This window comes from Mustela nigripes, chromosome 2, assembly GCF_022355385.1.
Source record: "Mustela nigripes isolate SB6536 chromosome 2, MUSNIG.SB6536, whole genome shotgun sequence".
NCBI lineage: Eukaryota > Metazoa > Chordata > Mammalia > Carnivora > Mustelidae > Mustela > Mustela nigripes.
The window spans coordinates 213,395,093-213,416,627 of record NC_081558.1 but is presented as its reverse complement, the minus strand read 5'-3'; the positions used below and the strand labels follow the sequence as shown (position 1 = coordinate 213,416,627).

Here is a 21,535-nt window from a genome sequence, read left to right as displayed (position 1 = left end):
CCTTCGTTTGGCATCTTCACGCTCTTAACTATGCTGTTCCTGTTCCTTACCATATGCACAGGGTTCGTGTAGTGCCAGTGGTGGCCATTATTTAAAGATGCCCCATCTTTGTACTCGTTTTCTGTTGCTGTGTAACAGATCACCCTGAAACTTAGCTCCTTAAAACAGCGAACTTGTGGGGCTCCTGGGTGGCTCAGTGGGTTAAAGCCTCTGCCTTCAGCTTGGGTCGTGGTCCCGGGGTCCTCGGATCGAGCCCCGCATCGGGCTCTCTGCTTGGTGGGGAGCCTGCTTCCCTTCCTCCCTCTCTGCCTGCCTCTCTGCCTGCTTGTGATCTCTGTCTGTTAAATAAATAAATAACATCTTTAAAAAACCCAAAAATGGGGAGGGTATGTGCTTTGGTGAGTGCTGTGAAGTGTGTAAACCTGGCGATTGACAGACCTATACCCCTGGGGATAAAAATACATGTTTATAAAAAATAATAATAATAATTAAAAATAAATAAATAAAAAAAAAAAACAAACAAACTAAAGCAAAAATAAAACAGATCTTTCATGTCCCCTATATTACAGGTATTTGTTTTAGTTAAAATAATAGGGAAGTTCTGTGTTAACATTCAGGTAAGAATTCATGCTATCAGTACTAAGAAAGACTTTGTGTATAATAAACATTTCCTTATTCATTGTAAATGTCAAAAAAAAAAAAGAACCCCAAAAAACAGTGAACTTGTATTCATGTTCTGATGGATTGGGACTCAGAGGGCTGATTGGCTAGGTGATTTGTGGCTCACAAGGTTGCACACAGTGGCTGGAGTTGGCAGCTGTCTGAAGGTTTGATCTTCTCTGAAGCTTACTCACTGGACTCAGTTCCTACCACAGGGCCCCTCTGCAGTGCTGTGTGGGTATCTGTGGGACATGGTGGCTGGTTTTCCCCGAGCAAGTGATCCTGAAGTGTAAGCAAGAGGTGACCCGGAATCCCTATGACAGCCTAGTCTTCAAAGCCTCTCGTCACTTCTGTTTCATTCTGTTTGTTAGAAGCAGTTCCAGCCCACCCTCAAGTGGAGATGTGGCTGCATCTCTCGAAGAGGCGAGGAGGAGAATCAAAGAGTTTGTGGCCGTGTTTTAAAATTACCAGTTTAAAAACCTCAGTCAAGAGGAGACTGTGCTGATTAGTCCCTGGTAGAATTCAGAATGGTGTGTCGGTAGGGCAGGCTCTGTTGAAGAGGATTTGGGTTGGAAATTAGGTCTCTTCTGTAGGATATAAAGTGTTACAAAGAACCTTAGAAATTCAGGAGATGCTTGAAAAATGCTAGGTAAATCTGCAATGCTTTCACAAGTGATACGTTCCTGTATATGTTAAGGAACCAAATATGTATGCCGTTTAAAAACTAATCATTAGGTGACGTGCCCATAAATAGGCATTCTCAGTGGTGAAGTTTCTTTTGTTGTCTGTTTATTTATTTATTTATTTTTAAGATTTTATTTATCACAGAGAAAGAGTGGTAGCACACAGGCAGGGGGAGCAGGTCACCAGTGAGCAGGGAGCCCGACGCGGCGCTCGATTCCAGGAATCATGACCTGAGCCGAAGGCAGCTGCGTAACTGACTGAGCCCCCCCCCCCCCCAGGCGCCCCCTGTTTTTCAGTTAAACAGTGTACGCATGCCCTTTCTGTTGCACTAAACTTTGTTCTGTTCCCCTTGGCAGAGCTTGCGGAGGATGACTGCGGTAGAGCTTGCAAATATGGAACATTTATATGAATTTCATCCTCCAGTTTGGATAACTGACACCACACTTCGAAAGTCTCCTTTTGTTCCTCAAATGGGTGATGAGGTGAGAGTAATAAATTTTAAAAACGTGAATATGGACACCATAAGACAAAATATTTTACTGTTAGGTTTTAATTTTTAAATGTATGCTTTTTGCAGGTAATATATTTTCGACAGGGTCATGAAGCTTATATTGAGGCTGTCAGAAGGAGTAACATCTATGAGCTGAAGCCCAACAAGGAGCCGTGGAGAAAAATGGATCTCAGGGTAAGAGGACGGTGTCATTACGTCATTAAACAGTTAGCACATGGGTAGTAAAATATTTACAAATCCATTAAAAATAAACCAGTAGAGGCATATTTCTTTACTATCTTTCCACTGGTTTCCTGCTTTCTGCTATCACCTTTTAAGACTTACGATCCAGCAGGAAGACATGTTTGTCAGTGGGTGGTCTTCGTGTATTGCTGACTGGCATTCAAAACTAAGTGTGTCAGAGTCTTTCAGGAAGGCAGCTTGGCGGTATGTATTATTGATCTTAAGATGCATGTATTAGGATACATGTTCAAAAGAAGTACAACTTTTCAAGAGAGGAAATACAAATTGGAAAAAAGGTTGGACCCCATGCATAATAAACTAGATTGCTGAAAACAATACAGAATACCCCTGTACTTAACCAGTTTTATAATTTTTTTGAAAAAATAACATTTTGACAAAGAAACTACCACATTTTAGCAGGTAACAAAGGTTTTGGTTTGTTACCAGTTATTCACATTGGGGACAGGGTCCATGAAAAAGCCTAGGCTTTCTGGAGGCTATTTTAATGGTTGGAATCAAAATGAAAGATATTTAGATGTTTTGGGGCGTCTGAGTGGCTCATCCATTAAGCATCTGCCTTTGGCTCAAGTCATGATCTGAGGATCCTGGGATGGAGTCCAGCATTGGGCTCCCTGCTCCATGGGAAACCTGCTTCTCCCTCTCCTACTCCCCTTGCTTATATTCCTTATCTCACTCTCTCTCTATCAAATAAATAAATAAAATCTTTGAAAAATATATATCTATTTAGATGTTTTAATTCTATGATTTTACTTCCAGTAATTTAGGAAACAACTGGAAATGCATGTGAATTTTTGAGCAAGGCAATTTCATTTCACTGTTTATAAAAACAAAAAATTTCCAAATATCTTATAGTGTTGAAGGAATCGAATCATGGTACATTCACAGAATTAACTACTATGTAGAGCCCACTGTGTAATTGAGGCTTTTAAAATACTTGTTTTTGAATGACTATTGACTTTTTATAATTTATTACTAAGGAAAAGTAGGATGTGAAATATTCGTGGTAATGATAAAAATTTACAGATGCATGTCTTAACAAAAAACATCAAAGTCAATAGTGATTATATGTGGAATAGCATTACAGTTGATTTTTTTTTTTATTCTTTATGCTTTTATGTTTCTGATACTTTCAGTAACTATTAGATGATGAGAATAGCTGTGTTAGCAAAGACAGCTGTTCTTAAATACTCTTCAACTTAGTGGCTGTCCTTCTTGAACTCGGCTTGGGTTATGTTCTGATTTATGTACACCTTTCTCACTTATTACTGAGTCTCTGAGTACAGCTGATCCTCATTATTCACAGATTGCATATTTGAATTTGCCTTTTGGTGTACGTTATTTGTAACCCAAAATCAATGCTCATGATGCTTTCTGGTCACTTGCAAACATTCACAGAGTGGCAGAAAATTTGATTTGCATGACCAGCATGTTTACAACTGAGAGTGAGCGATGTGATGCCTTCTTATTTGAGCCTCATCTCATAAATAAGGGTCCTTTTCAGAGTCTGTTTAATGCAGTAGTAAAGACTGTTTTTATGCTTTTTTTTGCTTTTTGTTGGTGACTTGCTGTATAAAAGAACCCGCAAGTGTAGTGCTTAAAGTGCTCTCCTGTGTTAGCACAAGAAAGTGATCATGTGCTTTATGGGGAAAAATGTGTGTTAGATAAACTTCGTTGAGATGTGAGTTATACTACTTTGGGCTGTGTGTTCAGTGCTAATGAATCAATGTATTAGATGAAGTGTCTTTACACAGAAACACACAGAACAGGATTGTGTATCTCTAAGAAGAGAACAAAGCTGCAAAGAAATTCAGATAATTCACAGCAGTTATCTTTAGATATTGAGCTGGTCAGTGACTTACATGTTCCTTCTTCTGCTTGTGGTATATTTTCTAAAGTTGACTATATTCCTTATGTGAGAAACAGTGTTAAGTGTCTGTCCTAAAAAAAGATGTGAAGCAAAATGATTGCAGTTAATAATTGATGTGTCATGAAATGATAGCAAAAATGATTATAATTAATGTTAAATTGGAAGCTAAATTGTGAGTTTACTTAATGTGGCAGTATGTGGAGAATTATGGTCTTGAGGAATTGCTCTTTTAACCATTTTTAAACACTTTTTTAAAAAAAAATCTGTTAAAAGGATCAAGAATTGGTCAAAATAGTTGGAATACGATATGAGGTTGGGCCCCCTACACTCTGTTGCCTCAAACTTGCATTTATAGATCCTGCAACTGGAAGACTAATGGACAAATCTTTCTCTATTAGGTATGTGTTACTATTTTTTTATGGAACTATTTAAGTTTAGATTTTTCCTCTTGCTGATGAGCAGGTTCTTTCCCTAGCTGTAGGGTAAATAGTAGAGCACCGCGGACAGCCTGTGAGTTGAGGTTCTGGTGGATGGGAGCCTGCTAGAAGTAAAGATCATGTGTTAGAACAACAGTTACGTGTTGGCGTGTTGTATACCTTTCTCTGTGCCAATTAAATGTGTGGAGAATTCTGGACTGGGGGCACATTTCTTCTGTCTTTATTTTTGAGAAAATGTTAGAGTAAATAATCTGTTAAGCCGGTGTTGTCTGTTACGGTAGCTCTTAGTCACAGTGGCTCTTGAGCACTTAGAGTGTGGCAGATTTCAGTTGGGTGTGATGTTAGGTATACACGCTAGATTTTGAAGACTTGATACAAAGAAAAAGATTATATAAAATATCTCATTATTTTATACTTAAAACAATGTGAAGCAGGATTTAAGGTATCTAGGGTTAAATAAAATACACTCTTAAAATGAATTTTATTAGCTTCTTTTTACTTATTTTTAATAAGGCTAGTTGAAAAATAAAAACTCCCAAGTGCAGCTCCCATCCTGTTTCTTTTAGACATTGTTGCTCTAAACTATAACCACCTACTAAGGGAGTTTAACAATTTTTTATATTCCTGTTTAGATACCATGATATGCCAGATGTTATTGACTTTCTTGTATTGCGTCAATTTTATGATGAAGCAAGACAGAGGAATTGGCAGTCTTGTAAGTCCATCCTTACTGAATTTTATATGCCTTTAAAAAATGATGTTTTTTATTTTATTGGTCTATTTTTGTGGTTCTGGTGCTGCTTTTTATGGAGGATGCGAACACGTAAGTTGTGGAAAGATACAAGCAACTGGAGTATATTTTGCTTAGGGCTTGGTATTTACATCTCCTTAATATCGTTTTTAGCCAAGCACCATTTCTTGTATTCGGATAGTACCTGACTTTTTGAAGGGATTATTTCTTACTCATTGACTGTTTGCTAGGGTTGACCTTTTCTTTACTTTCAGACTTCGCCACATTGCATTTTTTTTCTGTCTTTTTAATAATTCACAAAATTATTTTATGACATATAACAATCAAAGTTGAAAAATAATGCAGATTTCAAACATAATATTCTGGTATATCAGAATATTTTAATGTCATATCCACGCAGTCTTAAAAAGGTTGACTTGAGGAAACCGTTCCTTTAAAAAATAAATTCATAGAACATTTACAGTTTATAACCCTGAGACATTTGGCTGGACAAAAAAATAAAATTACCTTATTGGACTATTTTTAATGGTAACATCCATTTAAGTAGTCAGCATTATTTTGGAACTAAAGGAAAGGAAATTTTTCTTGAAGAAAAACACATCTAGCCACACACAGAAACAACAAAAGCAAACTTGAGTCGTCTGGAATGTATGGGAGTTAACAAGTTCTATAGCCAGATTTGGAAGTTTCCCATCTATTATGTTTATCCAACCTCTACGATGTCTTTGTTGGAAGCTGTCCTTTCGTTCCACCAACATGTGCATCCAAAAATTATTTTAAACGAAGTTTTCTGTAGCTCAGCTCTAGAGATGGATTCCTACTCACCTCTCACAATTTAGTGGGTTTGTTTTATTTTTGTGGTTGAGAAGTGAATGTACCAGATCTTCTAATTAATTCAGTTTTGTTCCCCCATGAAATCTTCCTGTTTTCTTGAAGTTTGGGGAGTGCTATTAAAAGAAGCTGCTTGATTTTGATTCTGAAAACTTTACTCAAGTTCTACCATACTCTTGACTCAAGTTTATCCTACTCTTGTATAGGCAAAAACAGGTCCCTTTTTTGTGTTTGTGCTTAAGGAAAAGCCAGGTTTTACCTTCAGAAAAGTGACTTTTAAAAATTTATTTAAGTAATCTCTGTAGCAAACATGGGGCTCTAACTCATGACCCTGAGGTTAAAGAGTTGCATGTTCTTCTGACTGAGTCAGCTAGGTGCCCACAGAAAAGTGATTTCTTAAGGCTCCTTTTCATTAAAAGTGTTATCTTACACTGAAAAAAACCTTTTGTTCAAACTGAAAGGATCTTCTAGTTTTAGATAAATAAAAAAAATTATAAAGTTAATTCATTACATAATTAGATGAAAACCAGGGTGTTCCATCAGATTTTTAATATATGCCTTTCATTTAAAAAGTTAGGAGAACTTGGGGCGCCTGGGAGGCTCAGTTGTTGGGTGTCTACCTTCGGCTCAGGTCATCATCCCAGGGTCCTGGGATTGAGCCCTACATCGGGCTTCCTGCCCCGCAGGAAGCCTGCTTCTCCCTCTCCCACTCCTCCTGCATGTACTCCCTTTTTCACTGTGTCTCTTTCTATCAAAAAAATAAATAAATACTCAAAAAAAAAAATTAGAACTAACCAAGATTTTTTTCTAAAGTTGAAGTTATGTTTTAGAATATTTATATAATGAAATGGCAGGGAAATGGGTAGAGGGGTGAAGGAATTAAGGGCTTCTTATAATGTGGAAAAATATGAAATATACATAAAAAGTCATGTTTACGTGAATTTGAAAATATATTAAGAACCTCAAAACTGGGATGCCTGGGTGACTCAGTCAGTTAAGCGTCTGCCCTCGGCTCAGGTCATGATCCCAAGAGTCCTGGCATCGAGTGCTACGTTGGGCTCTTTGCTCAGCCGGGAGCCTACTTTTCCCTCTGCCTGTTGCTTCCCTTGCTTGTACTTTCTCTCTGTTTGACAAATTAAAAAAACAAAACAAAACAAAATCCCTCAAAACGAGTAGATCTGATAATTGCGATATTGCTGTTTTTTTCAGTTTTATAGAATTTAGTTTTAAGCATACTTTGTTTAGTTAATATTATTTGTGGGTATTTTCTTACATGAATATTCTCTTTCTTTGGGGTGAGATGTAACTTTAATTTTGATTGCTACCATTTCCTTAAAAATTTCCTTGAAGAAAGAACTGCCAATCTAGCAAGGATAGATATGTGACTTTTTTTTGGTCAGTGATTTTGTTTTGAGAATGGTGAAGAACATGGGAAAGAAAGGTGGGGTTATTACAGTGGTCTGTGTTTCTTTTGTAACATATGTGAAGTAGCTCACATACAGCATGTTCCTCTAGACGCATTCTTAGAAATCATTCCCAAAATGACTGAAGTTGGTTGGAGCACTTTCTGCAGTTATTTGGGTTTGTAGTAGAGTCCTCCTAATACCTACTTGCCTGCTTTTATTTATCCTGCCAAGATAAAGGAGTGTTTGGATGTTTAATTATTTCTTCTTCTTCTTCTTCTTCTTTTTTTTTTTTTTTAAGAGAGGGAGTTGGGAGGGGCAGAGGGAGAAGGAGGGAGAATCCTAAGCAAACTCCATGCCTGAGGTGAGGCTCAGTTTCACGACTCTGAGATCATGATCTGAATCAAAACGAAGAGTCAGATGCTCAACTGACTGAGCCACCCAGGCTCCTAACATTTTAAATAATCGATATGTAAGCATTTCCAAGGGTGCATCTAGAACTGATTCTTATTGTGAAATCATAACAATTAAGACAGTTTTATGTGGCATTATATAGGAACAACTTTGGAACAATCATGGATTAAATTCACATCATAACTTTTATAATCTGTTTTATTCTTTAAGAAATATATATTTCAGAGCTGTATATATTTAATATACTTATTAAACAAGTATTTATTGATAGTACGTATCGTTACAAATGGTTTTTGAGTTTTATTAAACTTGGTTTTTTGTAGTAAAACGTAATGCATCTTATTTGGGGGTGGGTGTTTGGATGCACCAAACAACAGCATCTAGTCATAATATTTAATCTGTTATACGGTTTGGTTATATGCTTTCAGTAAACTGCCCCCTGTAACATTGTATCTTTTTTACATTGACTTTATCACTGAAGATTGCTGAAAAGTGGGGAAAGGTGGCTAATTTTAAGATCAAGAAATAATTTTTATCTGTATCATTGTATTTTATAAATTAAAAATGTTAATCTTGGCAAATTGGTGTCTCAGACTTGGTCTTCTCTTACAGGTGACAGGTTCCGCTCCATCATTGATGATGCTTGGTGGTTCGGGACAGTGCTAAGTCAAGAGCCGTATCAGCCACAGTACCCTGATAGTCATTTCCAGTGCTACATCGTTAGGTCTGTATGCAGTGGAAAATTAATCCTCCACTGGTGGGTGGTTTTATGAAGAACTATTAGGTTCAGGTTAAAGACGATTTAGTCTTTAACTAAAGACATGATTTAGTCTTTCATTGAGTCTGTCTCCCCTGTGCGGTATCTCTAGGATGCCCTTGCTGCTTCCTGTTCACCAGTACCCCCTGGAGGCGGGCTCTGCTTTCTACCCTTGGGACCATTTCTATAGCCGCCTGGTGTTTTCTCAGTGTAATACTGCAGGATTCTTGTTTAGGAGCACATATTACATCATTTCCCTTGTTTATGGAAGTCGGTGCTGCTTTTCCATTGACTGTGGAATAAAGTCCCATTCTGAAGTGTGCGTTCAAGGCTCCATGGTGTCTTTGAGTATTTTTTTTCCTTAGACCTACATTGTGGTACAAGCCACACAGGATTTCTGGCTTTGTCTTTGAACCCGGCGTACTTTTTTATACTTTCTCTTCTCATTATATATCTTCCTAAAAAAATTTTAACTATTAATATTTAAATTTGTATTGCTACAACGAGGTTTTCATATTTTCTTTCTCTTTACTTTTGTAGTGGCTACCTAGTTATTAGCCACAAGTCATTTTTATGACAGGCTAATGACTTTGTTTTTTTAACAGGTGGGACAACACTGAAATTGAAAAACTTAGCCCATGGGACATGGAACCAATTCCTGATAATGGTATATAATTTTTAAATGATGAAAATATTTTACCTATGTTTTCAGTTTGAGAAACGTTTTTAAATTATTATGGTAACTGTGAGGTTTACTAAAACTCAAGAGAATTAATGCATGTCTGGCTCATTCTTTTTTTTTTTTTTTTTTTAAGACTTTATTTATTTATTTGACAGAGAGTAAAAGAGGGAACACAAGCAGGGGGAGTGGGAGAGGGAGAAGCAGGCTTCCCGTGGAGCAGGGAGCCCAGCAGGACTTGATCCCAGGACCCTGGGATCATGACTTGAACTGAAGGCAGACACTTAACGAGTGAGCCACCCAGGCACCCCGGCTCATTAATTCTTAGCATAGGCTTCCAGCTTGACGCTGAGTGCACCTTAGTAGCCTCATGATCATTTCTCATATAATCCTGGCTAGTTATTTTGCAGAATTTCCCTCAGTGTAGGCTTGATTCACATTTACTCATCATCCAGGGTTTGCATTTTTGGCACTAGTGTTAGAGAAGTGGTATGTGGTCCTCAGTGAGTCCTGGAGGCACATGGTATCCATTTGTTTTACTACTGAAGATGTTAACCTTCATCTTGTGATTAAGGTGGTGTCTGCCAGGTTTCTCCACTATAAAGCAGCTATGTTTTCCTTTGTTGTGTCTTGTTTATTAGTTTTGACAACTTAAATGTAATATATATTTGGTTGATTATTTTTCTTTTTGTTCTTTCTAATGGGATTCATAGTTGATCCACCTGAAGAATTAGGAGCTAGTATTTCTGTCACTTCAGATGAGCTAGAGAAATTGCTCTACAAACCACAAGATGGTGAATGGGGTCAGAAATCAAGAGATGAAGAGTGTGAACGAATTATTAGTGGCATCGATCAACTTTTGAATCTTGGTAAGTGTTTTAGTGTGAAGTTTCATGTTCAAGTTTTCCTTTCTATAGAAGTATTTAAAAACAGTAACAAGCCGTGGTTGTGTTCTTCCCTACAATTTCTGTTTGCTACCTTTTGGTTGGGCCTGTGGTGTTAAACGTAGCTCTATTTTTAATCATTTGTAGAGAAGTAACCTCTTAAAAATAACGAATTTTTTGATGAAGGTTTCTTCTGTCTGCCTCCACAGACATAGCGGCAGCTTTTGCAGGGCCAGTCGATCTGTGTACATACCCCAAGTACTGTACTGTAGTAGCTTATCCAACCGATCTTTACACCATTCGGATGAGACTCGTTAATCGATTTTACAGGTCGGTAGAAACCTCCTTTAAAAATAATCTGAAAGGGTCTTTGGTCATCCTGACCAGAGTGAATGGTGGTGCAGTGGGAGCTGATCAGCATTACTTTCTGTTTCATTCTCTTCTTTCATTATGGTAATTTGTGGTCTTATGTGTAAGACATGTTTGATGTTTAGATGACAAATACCATGTTTCACTCCTCAATCTTCTGTAGTCTGTTTTTCTTATGAATTATGTTAAGTAGTTAGACATCCTTATTTGTTTTTATTTGCATGTTAACATTCCTGTTTAGCAGCTCAATTTATTTATTTAAGATTTCATTTTTTTAAAATTTAATTTATTTCAGTGTACCAGAATTCATTGTTTATGTACCACACCCGGTGCTCCATGCAATCCGTGCCCTCCTGAATACCCACCACCAGGCTCACCCAACCTCCCACCCCCCACCCCTCCAAAACCCTCAGATTGTTTTTCAGAGTCCACGGTCTCTCATGGTTCACCTCCCCCTCCCAATTTCCCTCAACTCCCTTCTCCTCTCCATCTCCCCATGTCCTCCGTGTTATTTCTTATCAGCAGCTCAATTTAAAGATAAAACTTAACTTGGTTAAAGATTGGCCTTTGAAAGATTAATTCCCCAGAGTCACCAGCTTTTTATATTTGGCTTCTAAAGCACTGATAATAAAATTTCGTGGTCTTGGTGATATATTTTTTTTAAGTAATTTATGGTATTTTTTTAATAATTCATCTACTTCAAGAAATTACCAATACAAAAAACTGGCTTCTTAACATCATTTGTGAAGCCAAATGCCTTCCTACATTTTGCTTCATGGCATTAATGAGGGTCTATTGTGAGCAAAGTGCAGTGCTGAGCACTGTCATTGGAGGTGAAGTTTAATCTCCTTATTCCCATGCCTTAGGCCTTCAGTGATAGGGCTTCTACCTGCCGGTCCCACCCTAAGTCCCTCAACCCTTGGTCTCCCACATTCCTCTTCCTGGTCTTCAGGGTCACCTTGTGCTTTCTCCACTTCTGTGCACTTATCTGTGCCCTTCTCCCCAGCCCTACTGGTGTCCCTGTCCTATCCTTCATGGCCTATCCCCTGCCCACAAAGCCTGCCCTGACACCACCCCACTGTATCCACAGCCGGACGTGAGCTCCAACACCAAATATGGCCAGCTCCTCTGCTGTGGCCCTTACTAATCTCTCCTTGGTATTTTTTTTTAAAGATTTTATTTATTTATTTGACAGTTATCACAAGTAGGCAGAGAGAGAGGAGTAAGCAGGCTCCCTGCCAGGCAGAGAGCCTGATGCGGGGCTCAATTCCAGGAGCCCGGGATCACAACCCGAGCCGAAGGCAGAGGCTTTAACCCACTGAGCCACCCAGGTGCCCCTCTCCTTGGTGTTTTAGTGAATGTGCTTTTGTTCAGAAACTGCTTTGCGTGGTTACTCTCATAGGATTAATGGTATTTAACACGTTTTCTTTGAGTCTTAGTAGCTTCAGTTGTATATCTAGACAAGGTGAAAGGGAGGGTTGCTCTGGTTTTTTTTCTGGATGTGATTAAGTGAACTGTTAAGATTTTTGGTGTTTACATGTATTCTCTGCGGTTTAGCTTCCGGTATAATTGCTTGTGACTGTGATCAGGTTGATAGTGTTAGGAGGTTATTATTTGTTATAACTTTTGCATTTACATTTAATATATAAATATATGCTGGCTTAATTTTTTTTTCTTGGTTTCTGTCTTTTCATTTTCTATGTCCTAAATTGCTTACTTTTTGTTTTGAAGGAGGCTATCTGCATTAGTTTGGGAAGTCAGATACATAGAACACAATGCCAGGACATTTAATGAACCTGAGAGTGTAATTGCAAGATCAGCTAAGAAGATAACTGACCAACTTTTAAAATTTATAAAGTAAGTTACCTCCTATCAGAGATGTTGTGGGAAAATGTCATTTCATGTTGTACCTCTTGAAACCAGCCAGTTCATAATTTCTCCTCTCTGAATTATACCCTTTTAATGTGCTACATTCAGTGACACTTCTTTACATATATATTGTGAATGTAATTTCAGTAAAGGCATGAGAAATTGAACAAATTTTCTGCTTTTTAAAACTTTGAACTAATTTTCCAGAGAGTTGCCCTATAGATACCCTTCACCCGATGTCCCCTTAGGGTAACATTTTTTGTACCTGTGATGTCCTCATGAAACAATAAGAAATGGTCCTTGGTGTAATGACTGTAGTCCAGATTGCCTGTAAAATTCCTTAGTTCTTCCACCAGTAGCCTTGCTCTGTCTCAGGACCCAGTTCAGACCCCCGTGGCTTTCATGTGTCTGATGTCACTGTGTCCTTTCCCTCTGTTGCCTGGCCTTTCCCTTCTTTACTGACCTTATCATTTTTTCTCACCTCTTATTTTGTGGAGAGTATTGAGTTTGGGTTTGAGAGATGTGTTGTCATGATTAGATTGGTTTTGATCTCTGGGACTGTATCACATGAGCGTGTTTGTGTGTGGCTTTGCACATGCTTGCACTGAGAGATAAGTTTGGAAGAGTAGGAAGGAAACTGACTTGGAAAGTGAGATCTGAGTTTTAATCTGTTCGAGTGAACATTCTTTGTCACTTTGGACAAATTACTCAGCCTGTTTCCTTCAAAATTAATGAGTTTTGCTCTATGATCTTAATGCCTTTTTCTGCCATAGCCGTATGAATTGTCGGAAAGAATTATGTATTGGAGAACACGGTTGATAAACTGTGCCATCATTTGCGCCATTAGGCTACAGCCTGGGAAATTACTGGTTCTCCTCTAGCTCACTTGGCTGGGTTACTCTACCTCTTGCCCAGACAACTTGGACTTACCAACACTTCTCCAGAATTTTCATTTCTGCTTCGGAAAATCATACACCATTTTCATCTTCCTTGTGCCTGGACGTTCCTACTTTCGCATTCTTTCTTCTGTGTGTGAAAATATAATTTGCTTTGATTTCTACTTTCCCCCCTTTTATCTCAATCAACCATGTTCTTGTTACTTGTATGAGTATTACTAGTGATGATGTGTAGGAAAACTCATCTGGATGTTCATCCAGTTGAGCTCATGTATGTATTATTTCTGGATTACCAGCTTAATTTTTATACATACCTAGCTGGTGGGGGGGAAGCTTGCTTTTAATATTCTAAGATGGTATGTTTTTCCCGCAGAGGATAGATTAAAAAACCCTGATATTCCTCTGCTTGAAATTAGGCATGCATACTTGGGGAACTATTTATATCTTAACCTACAGTTTGAATTTTTGACAATAGCGATAACTGTATCTACATACTCTTAAAAACGTGAAAAATTGTTTTTTAGGAATCAAGACTGTACAAATATCTCAGAACTTTCTAACACTTCTGAAAATGATGAGCAAAATGCTGAGGATTTGGTATGAAGTTTGTCAATTTTATAATGATTTTTGTTAATTTCAAATGGTAACTTAAAAATATTGAGTGAAGTAGAAAATATCAATTCTCATTATAGTCTAGTGAACTATTAAAACTATTTTGGTAAAAGTATATTTCTTAACTATCTAGATGGTTCAGTGAGGTAATTGTTAGTTTTAACCAGTAATTGATACCAAATAAGCAAAGTATATCTATATGAATAACATAGCTGTGGAGTATGTTCTCTACTTTTGCTGAAACCAATATCTGAGAGTTGGATTTAATTCTAAGTAAAAATTCATGAACTTTCTTATGTGCACAGTACCCACAGGTTCTTCACTCAAGATGGTATTGAAGTTTAAGGCACATGTCAGTGGTATTGAATATTTTAGTCTATACAGAATCAAACAGGAAGTTGCAGAAATTGTAGGAAGGATATTCTTTTAAAACACCACCCATGTCAGTGGAATGTAAAATTCTACATAAGTCCTTATTGTGATTCACTGATTTTCATGCTGATTTATCTTGGAATAAAAATGGGGATACAGATACTGATTTAGAGAATAAGAAAATGTGTAGAGTAGGAAATTCAGGAAATGTAGGAGATGGTTTCGAGGGTCTTATGGATCGAGGTAAAACCAATTTAAAGTTGCTTATGCAAGTTCTATTTAGGTCATGCACAAAGCAACTTTTTATAGCTCTTGGAATTATTGCATGTTCTTAAGGGATGTAAGGGATTATTAAGAATGGTCGGTTGGAGTCTGGGTGCCACAAAGGTCATCTGATAAGGTCTGCCTTTTTAGATTTTTGTAAACAAGGCAAACATAATGTCTTTGATATGCTTTTAGATTATTATATTTCAAGTGAGAATATTAACACTTAAGCTGCTCTGATTTTTATTCCTAGGATGATAGTGATCTTCCTAAAACATCTTCTGGAAGGAGAGTAAGTTAATCTTCCTGATTGACCTTTGTTTACTTATTCTGTGTTTTAAAATCAATCTAAGGGGGTGTTTGGGTGGCATGGTTGGTTAAGCATCTGACTCTTGATTTAGGACCAGGTCATGATCTCAGGGTCATGAGATTGAGCCCTGAGTGGGGCTCTGTGCTGAGCCGTGGTGCCTGCTTTTAAGATCCTTTCTCTATTGCCCCATCCTACCCTGACTCTGTGAGCATGTACGTGCTCTCTCTCTCAGAAAAATGCTTAACATTTTAAGTGTTACCCAGATGCTTGCTGCTTAAATCTCAGTTTTTTATTATAGTAATTTACCTAATATGCTTGGCCCAAATAACATTGAGAAAGTTAAACTTGAATTATTGTCATTTTCATATAATTTCATTTTTAAACAGACTCCTCTAAGTGTTCAGTATCTCTGTAGTATTTGCTTGCTATGACTGCTGTAGCAGATTACAAATCTAGTGGCTTAAACAATTAAAAACAAAATAGTGTTGAGGTGCCTGAGTGGTTCAGTTAAGCATCTGCCTTTGGCTCAGTTCATGATCCTGGTACCCTGGCATTGAGCCCCACATTGGGCTCCCTGCTCAGTGGGGAGCCTGTTTCTCTCTCTCTCCCTCTGCCTGCCATTCCTCCCGTTTGTGCTCTCGCTCTCCGTTAAATAAATAAAATTTAAAAAAAAAAAAAAAAAGGGAAGAAAAATGGTCTTGTACTTATGTAGATCAGCAGTTGGACATGGGTCTCAGTGAGCTAAAACCAGCATGTCATTCCTGTGTTCCTTTCTGGAAGCTCTAGGGTTAGGATTCCTTTCCTTGCATTTTTCCACCTTCTAGAGCTTCTTGTCACCTCTTTTATCTTTATGCCAGCAGCTTGAAGTCTCTGGCTTCTGACTCTTCTGCCCCCCCTCCCCTTTTTAAAGGGGGGGGGGAATTATTTATTTATTTTAGAGCCCGAGTGGGAGGGGCCAGAGAGGGAGAATCCCAAATGGACTCCGTTCTGTGTGCAGAGTCCAGCGCAGGGCTCAGTCTCACGACCCTGAGATCCTGACCTGAGCCGAAACTAAGAGTCAGATGCTTAACTGACTGAACCACCCAGGCACCCCTTTTTTGCCTCACTCTTAAAAGGACCTTTGTGATTACATTGGGTCCATCCTGATAATCCAGGGCAGTCTTCCCATGTCAAGATCCATGCCGTTAGTCAAGTCTGCCATGTAAAGTGACAGTCGTGAGTTCTTGGATTAGGGTATGGGCATCTTTGGGGCCATTATTTAGCCTACCAGTTTATCCCAGGTGATGCTTCATATTCTGTGAAAATATTCTCTATACTTGGAAGATAGGTGGTGGGATGAACAATATTTTCAGAGTGATGGATGCTCTTGGTTTTTACAGAAAAGTGGGTTTCTTCCAAGTAGGTAGAAAATAAGAGTAGCCACAATATGGGGCACCTGGGTGGCAGCTCAGGTCATGATCATAGGGTCCTGGGATCGAGCCCTGCATCAGGCTCTGTGCTCGGCAGGGAGCCTGCATTCCCTCCTCTCTCTCTCTGCCTGCTTTTCTGCCTACCTGTGATCTCTCTGTCAGACAAATAAATAAAATCTTCAAAAAAAGAATAGAAAAGAAAAAAGAGTAACCACATTGTTACAGTACAGAGACAGTTCACTTGCATTTTTATCACCATACTATGTCAAACTACACTGTTACATTTCTAAAACTGAAAAAATTTCTAATACTATGTGTTTTTAGGTCCATGATTGGAAAAAAAGGAGCATCAAAGCGACCAACTATGTTGAAAGTAACTGGAAGAAACAGTGTAAGGAACTAGTGAACTTAATTTTTCAGTGTGAAGATTCTGAACCATTTAGACAACCTGTTGATTTGGTTGAATATCCAGTAAGTTGTCAATGTTGAATGTTTGGGCCTTTTCTTGTTTTGTATAGAGATTGGGGTGAAGGTATTTAAAGTAAACTTTAATGAGTAAGATGTCTTAGCTTCGTGTTAACTTTGTCTCTTACCATTGAATGGAAGAGTTGTATTACATAGTTATTCTTGACTCTATAGACACCCTTGTAACTTGGGCTGAGACCTAGCTAATCACTGCTACATCATAATGGGAAGATCCTACATGGGGCCAGCCCCGGGAAAACTAACTTGGATAAAAGCATCTGTATTCATTTCTCCAATACGGGAGTGGGAAATGACCTTTTTAAAAAATAGACAAATTTACTGTAGGAAGGTTGACAATTACATGAGAGTGTAAAGAAGGAAAAAAAAAAATCATTCCACATCCTACCAAGTATATCATTTTGGTATATTTTTTATTTTGTCTATCTGGTCTCTTTAAAGTTAAGGATGATTCTTAAGGTGTCCTTCTGACCTTTTGAATATTTTAGAGATTTGTTGCACTTGGATTTCTAAAAGTAGCTATCAAATCTTTGAACTAATTATTGTTTTTAAAACCTAGGACTACCGAGATATTATAGATACTCCAATGGATTTTGGAACAGTAAGGGAAACTTTAGAAGCAGGAAATTATGACAGCCCTTTGGAATTTTGCAAAGACATCCGGTTGATATTTAGCAATGCAAAAGCGTATACACCAAACAAAAGATCAAAGGTAATTTTAAAAGTGGTCGTCAGAGAAAAAAATGCATAATCTATGTTGATGGTTATTTTCCACTTGCTGGTCAGTCAGTGTTGGAATGTTGCAGATACGTGGGAAGAGAGACAACCGCTGGTAAGAATAGTGCCCTGCTGCAGCCTGAATGTCTGTGTTGGTACCTTCAGCAATTCGTGTTTACTTTACCTGAAGTCATATAAACAAATAGGAATTGGGGGGAGTGAGGCTGCCAGTGAAATTGATATATAGAACGAGAAAATCCGGTGTTTCATACATGTAGGAATCTTGAAAAGTGGATTAGAAATTTACTGAGAGAGGCTGGGAGCATATTGCAAGTGAGTGAAGAACGGTTGGAAGTAGGGGTGGGACTCCTGACGCCACACCGGTATTTTGGATGCAGAGAGGAGGCACATGAGCTCTCACACCGGTATTTTGGATGCAGAGAGGAGGCACATGAGCTCTCTTACTCTTTATTTATTTATTAGAGTACTAATAGAGAGGACATCCCTGAAGTATTATAAAAATGTTACACGTTGGATACATTGGATACACATTGGATAACTTTTCAAAATTTGTTGAAGCATAATAAATGTACAAAAGGGAGGGTACATATACTCAGCGAATTTTCACAAATAGCACAAACCCTTGTAGCCAGTGTATATTGGGTAATTAAAAAAAGACAATGATTTGAGAAGATCTTAAACTAAAGCACTTGCTTATTAATGTTGTAGCACCTTATCTCTGATCAGCGATTATCACTGCTAATTAACTGTTTTGCCTTAAATTCACTTTCTCTTCATTATTTATCAGACTCTCCTGTTTAATTCTTAATTTGAGAACTCTTTCCTTGCATTCAGTGTGCAAATTTAACATTGATTTAACATCAATTTTTAAACATCACTTTAATGTCAAGTCTGACTTTTTCCCAAGCTTGTGTTACTGTCCGTATTCATCATTAGTGAGACACTTTCTTTCCAGAGAGAGAACAAATCTCATTCATGCTTCTTTCCCCCTTTAATTAAAAATATATATTTGAAGATACATCATACATCTCACCCATTTAAAGTGTACAATTTATTGGATTTTTGTGTATTATCAGAGTTTCAAAGTTGTGGTTATACATATAAACTAACTTTATTGTCTTAACCACCTTTTTTTAAAAAAATTTTTTATTTTTTATAAACATGTATTTTTATCCCCAGGGTGTCTTAACCACTTTTAAGGGTATTGGCATTATATTCAGTGTTGCTTAACCATCACTACTATTTCCAAAACTCTTTGGTCAATGCAAACAGAAGCCCTAATTGCCAAGCAGTACTCCGCAAACTCTGTGCTCTCTCCCTCTCTCAGCCCTTGGTAGTAATGTCTCCTGTCCTTTGTCACTATGCATCTGCCTATTCTAGATGTTTCATGTATGTGGAGTCACACAGCATTTGTCTTTTGTGTCGGGTTTCTTTCATTCAGCAGGACATCTGAGAGGTTCATCTGTGTTGTATCCCGTATGAGAACTTTATTCCTTTTTATGCCTGAATAAATACTAAAAACTCTATCATATGGCTATATCACATTTTGTTTGTCTGTTCATTTCCTGTTGGACAGTTGAATAGTTTCTGTTTTTTGGCTATTAGGAGGAATGTTGCCATGAATATGGAGCATGTCATCTGCAAAGAGCGATAGTTTCAGTTCTAGCTTTACCATCCAGATGATCTTTATTTCTCTTTTTACCTAATTAGCCTGGCTAGAATTTAAAGTGCAGTGGTAAAAGCCCGCAGTATTTTCTCATTGCTCATTTTGGGGAATGATTTTCCGTCTTTCACCATTGTGTATGATTGTAACTGTGTTTTTTTTTATTTTTTAAATTTTTAAAATTTACTCATTTGTCAGAGAGAGAGAGATCACAAGCAGGCGGGGCGGGGGGAGCAGGCTCTTTGAGTAGAGAGCCTGATGCGGGGCCCGATCCCAGGACCCTGAGACCATGACCCGAGCCGAAGGCAGAGGCTCAATCCACTGAGCCACCCAGGCACCTCTGTGGTTTTTTTCATGTATGAAAAATTTTGGAGAGCTATTAATATCTATTTTTGATAAATGTTTGTGTTCAATGCAAATGTATTACAGGTTTGTGTAAAATCTAATGAGAAGACAGGTAATAGGAAAGTAATGGTTTTTAAGACAATCAGGTTTTGAACTTAAATACGATTAAAAAAACATCACCTGTTGAAACTGGTGACTTGCACTAGAATTCAGATGCGAAGGAAAAGAATAAATTCAAGTTACACAAAATACTGGAAATAATAGTCAAACATGAAGTGGGATTTTGAATTTCACATACATTGTGTATATGCATGTGTGTGCATATATTTTCAAATATATTTTAAATATATATATTTAAATACAAATATATTTTAAATATACATTTAAAGTCATATATGTTCATGTTTGTTTAAAAGTGTATAGGAAATTGATGTATCCCACACACTTTTTTTTTTTTTAAATATTCTATAATGGTAGCCTCTCCACCTTTTCTGCCAAGTGCATCCGAGTTACTGATACACAGCTTTTGAACATTAGACTTTTTCGCTTATTTTCCAAGAATGATTGTGAATGAGTTGAGAATACTTCCTGTAAACACATAGTTATACCAGTTATTTATAGTAGCACTTAACATCACACTGCAGAATTCTGTGAAAGATTTGATACTATTTAAATGTAAAAATTGTTAGAACACAGTCTTTCACGTTAAAGTTTTAGGGTGTGTTTTCTTCTCCCGGGGCATGATAGCCTTCCGTCTGTAATTTAGGTGGCATCAAAGGCAGTCACTTTGCAAGTTGGAGATGAGGGTGAAAGTGCCTTTGTTTTCTCATCCCAAGGAGACAGTGCTCTTTTGCTGTCTAAATAGCAATCCTAGAACCCACCAGCTTCACATCTAACTTTGGGAGAGGGGGCCTTTTTTTTTTTGGATTTGTACATGTAAATGGGAAAACGGGAAGAGCCAAATGAGAACCACAGACATGTAGACATCAGTCCTAGATTACAGAGAATTGCTTGATTTAAAATGACTTTCTTTTTGTCTGAGAGGTGTATGTTTGATGGTGCCTGTTTGTTGTTGTGTCTCTGAAGGAAGGGGGGGATTGGGTAAAGGAACATACGTTTTCTAGAATAGTGATAGAAGAGACTGCACGTAGCCAATGTGTTACACATTTTTTTTGTGAAAGTATTTTGAAAGGTATGTTGTAGTTCTAGTTTTGCTTTCATATCCTTGCAGATTTACAGTATGACCTTGAGATTGTCTGCCTTATTTGAAGAAAAAATGAAGAAAATCTCCTCTGATTTTAAAATTGGTCAAAAGTTCAATGAAAAACTTCGAAGAAGCCAGAGGTTCAAGAGACGGCAAAATTGTAACGGTGTCAATCAGGCTAACAAAAGTATCAGGTGAATTGGTTATTGGAGGCTTTGTGTGCAATTAGACAAATTTGAGGTGGTGATGCTTCTTTAATTTTATTATGCTAAAATGGTTAGGAGTATAGTATATTCAGAAAGATTTGTTTTTTTATGACTTGAAAGCACTGCATAAATACAGCTACTATAGAATTCGTAAGTAGGTTAATTTTAAAGCATTTAATGAACACTGCAGATTTTAAAAATCTTAGGATTGAAGTTTTATTTATTACATAAGAACCCTTTTCTTTTAATGCAGAGTTAAGTGATTACTTTGTGTGATCCTTGAGCATTTGATTGAGTAAGGGAAAAGAAATATCATTGAAACTTTATGCACCCTATTTTTTTCTGAGGAATAGTTGTAAAGAAATACAAAATTTATATTTTATTATATTTATTTTATTGTTATTTTAAAATTTATTTTATCTATTTTTATTTTTTTTATTTTTTATTTTTATAAATTATTTTCTATCAGGAATTCGATACTATGTTCTGTCTTCTTTGACTGTTTAGCTTACATTAATATTTTCAGAATCTTTGAGAGTGTTGCAGTGTGAAAACGGAGTAATTCCGTGTTTAGTGTGTATCCGGGCATCTTTGGAATCCGCACTGATGCACGGCTGGGGTCTTCCTGCGAGTTCAGGGCTGGCACTCTGCATCTCCGTTCGGAACTGCCTCCT

General features: G+C 37.5%; 1 protein-coding gene across 2 annotated transcripts in view; it reads left to right on the top strand.

The window, feature by feature from the left end:
- BRWD1 (bromodomain and WD repeat domain containing 1) overlaps nucleotides 1–21,535 on the top strand; it is a 108,145-nt gene that overhangs the window by 68,867 nt on the left and 17,743 nt on the right. For both annotated transcript variants that reach the window (XM_059392358.1, XM_059392357.1), the window contains exons 24-37: nucleotides 1,701–1,826; nucleotides 1,922–2,029; nucleotides 4,239–4,363; nucleotides 5,035–5,117; nucleotides 8,414–8,525; nucleotides 9,164–9,225; nucleotides 9,951–10,106; nucleotides 10,331–10,451; nucleotides 12,222–12,347; nucleotides 13,780–13,852; nucleotides 14,757–14,795; nucleotides 16,547–16,693; nucleotides 17,265–17,417; nucleotides 20,683–20,849. In XM_059392358.1, the coding sequence (XP_059248341.1) occupies nucleotides 1,701–1,826; nucleotides 1,922–2,029; nucleotides 4,239–4,363; nucleotides 5,035–5,117; nucleotides 8,414–8,525; nucleotides 9,164–9,225; nucleotides 9,951–10,106; nucleotides 10,331–10,451; nucleotides 12,222–12,347; nucleotides 13,780–13,852; nucleotides 14,757–14,795; nucleotides 16,547–16,693; nucleotides 17,265–17,417; nucleotides 20,683–20,849 (1,598 nt within the window). The remainder of the gene's footprint in view (nucleotides 1–1,700; nucleotides 1,827–1,921; nucleotides 2,030–4,238; nucleotides 4,364–5,034; nucleotides 5,118–8,413; nucleotides 8,526–9,163; nucleotides 9,226–9,950; nucleotides 10,107–10,330; nucleotides 10,452–12,221; nucleotides 12,348–13,779; nucleotides 13,853–14,756; nucleotides 14,796–16,546; nucleotides 16,694–17,264; nucleotides 17,418–20,682; nucleotides 20,850–21,535) is intronic.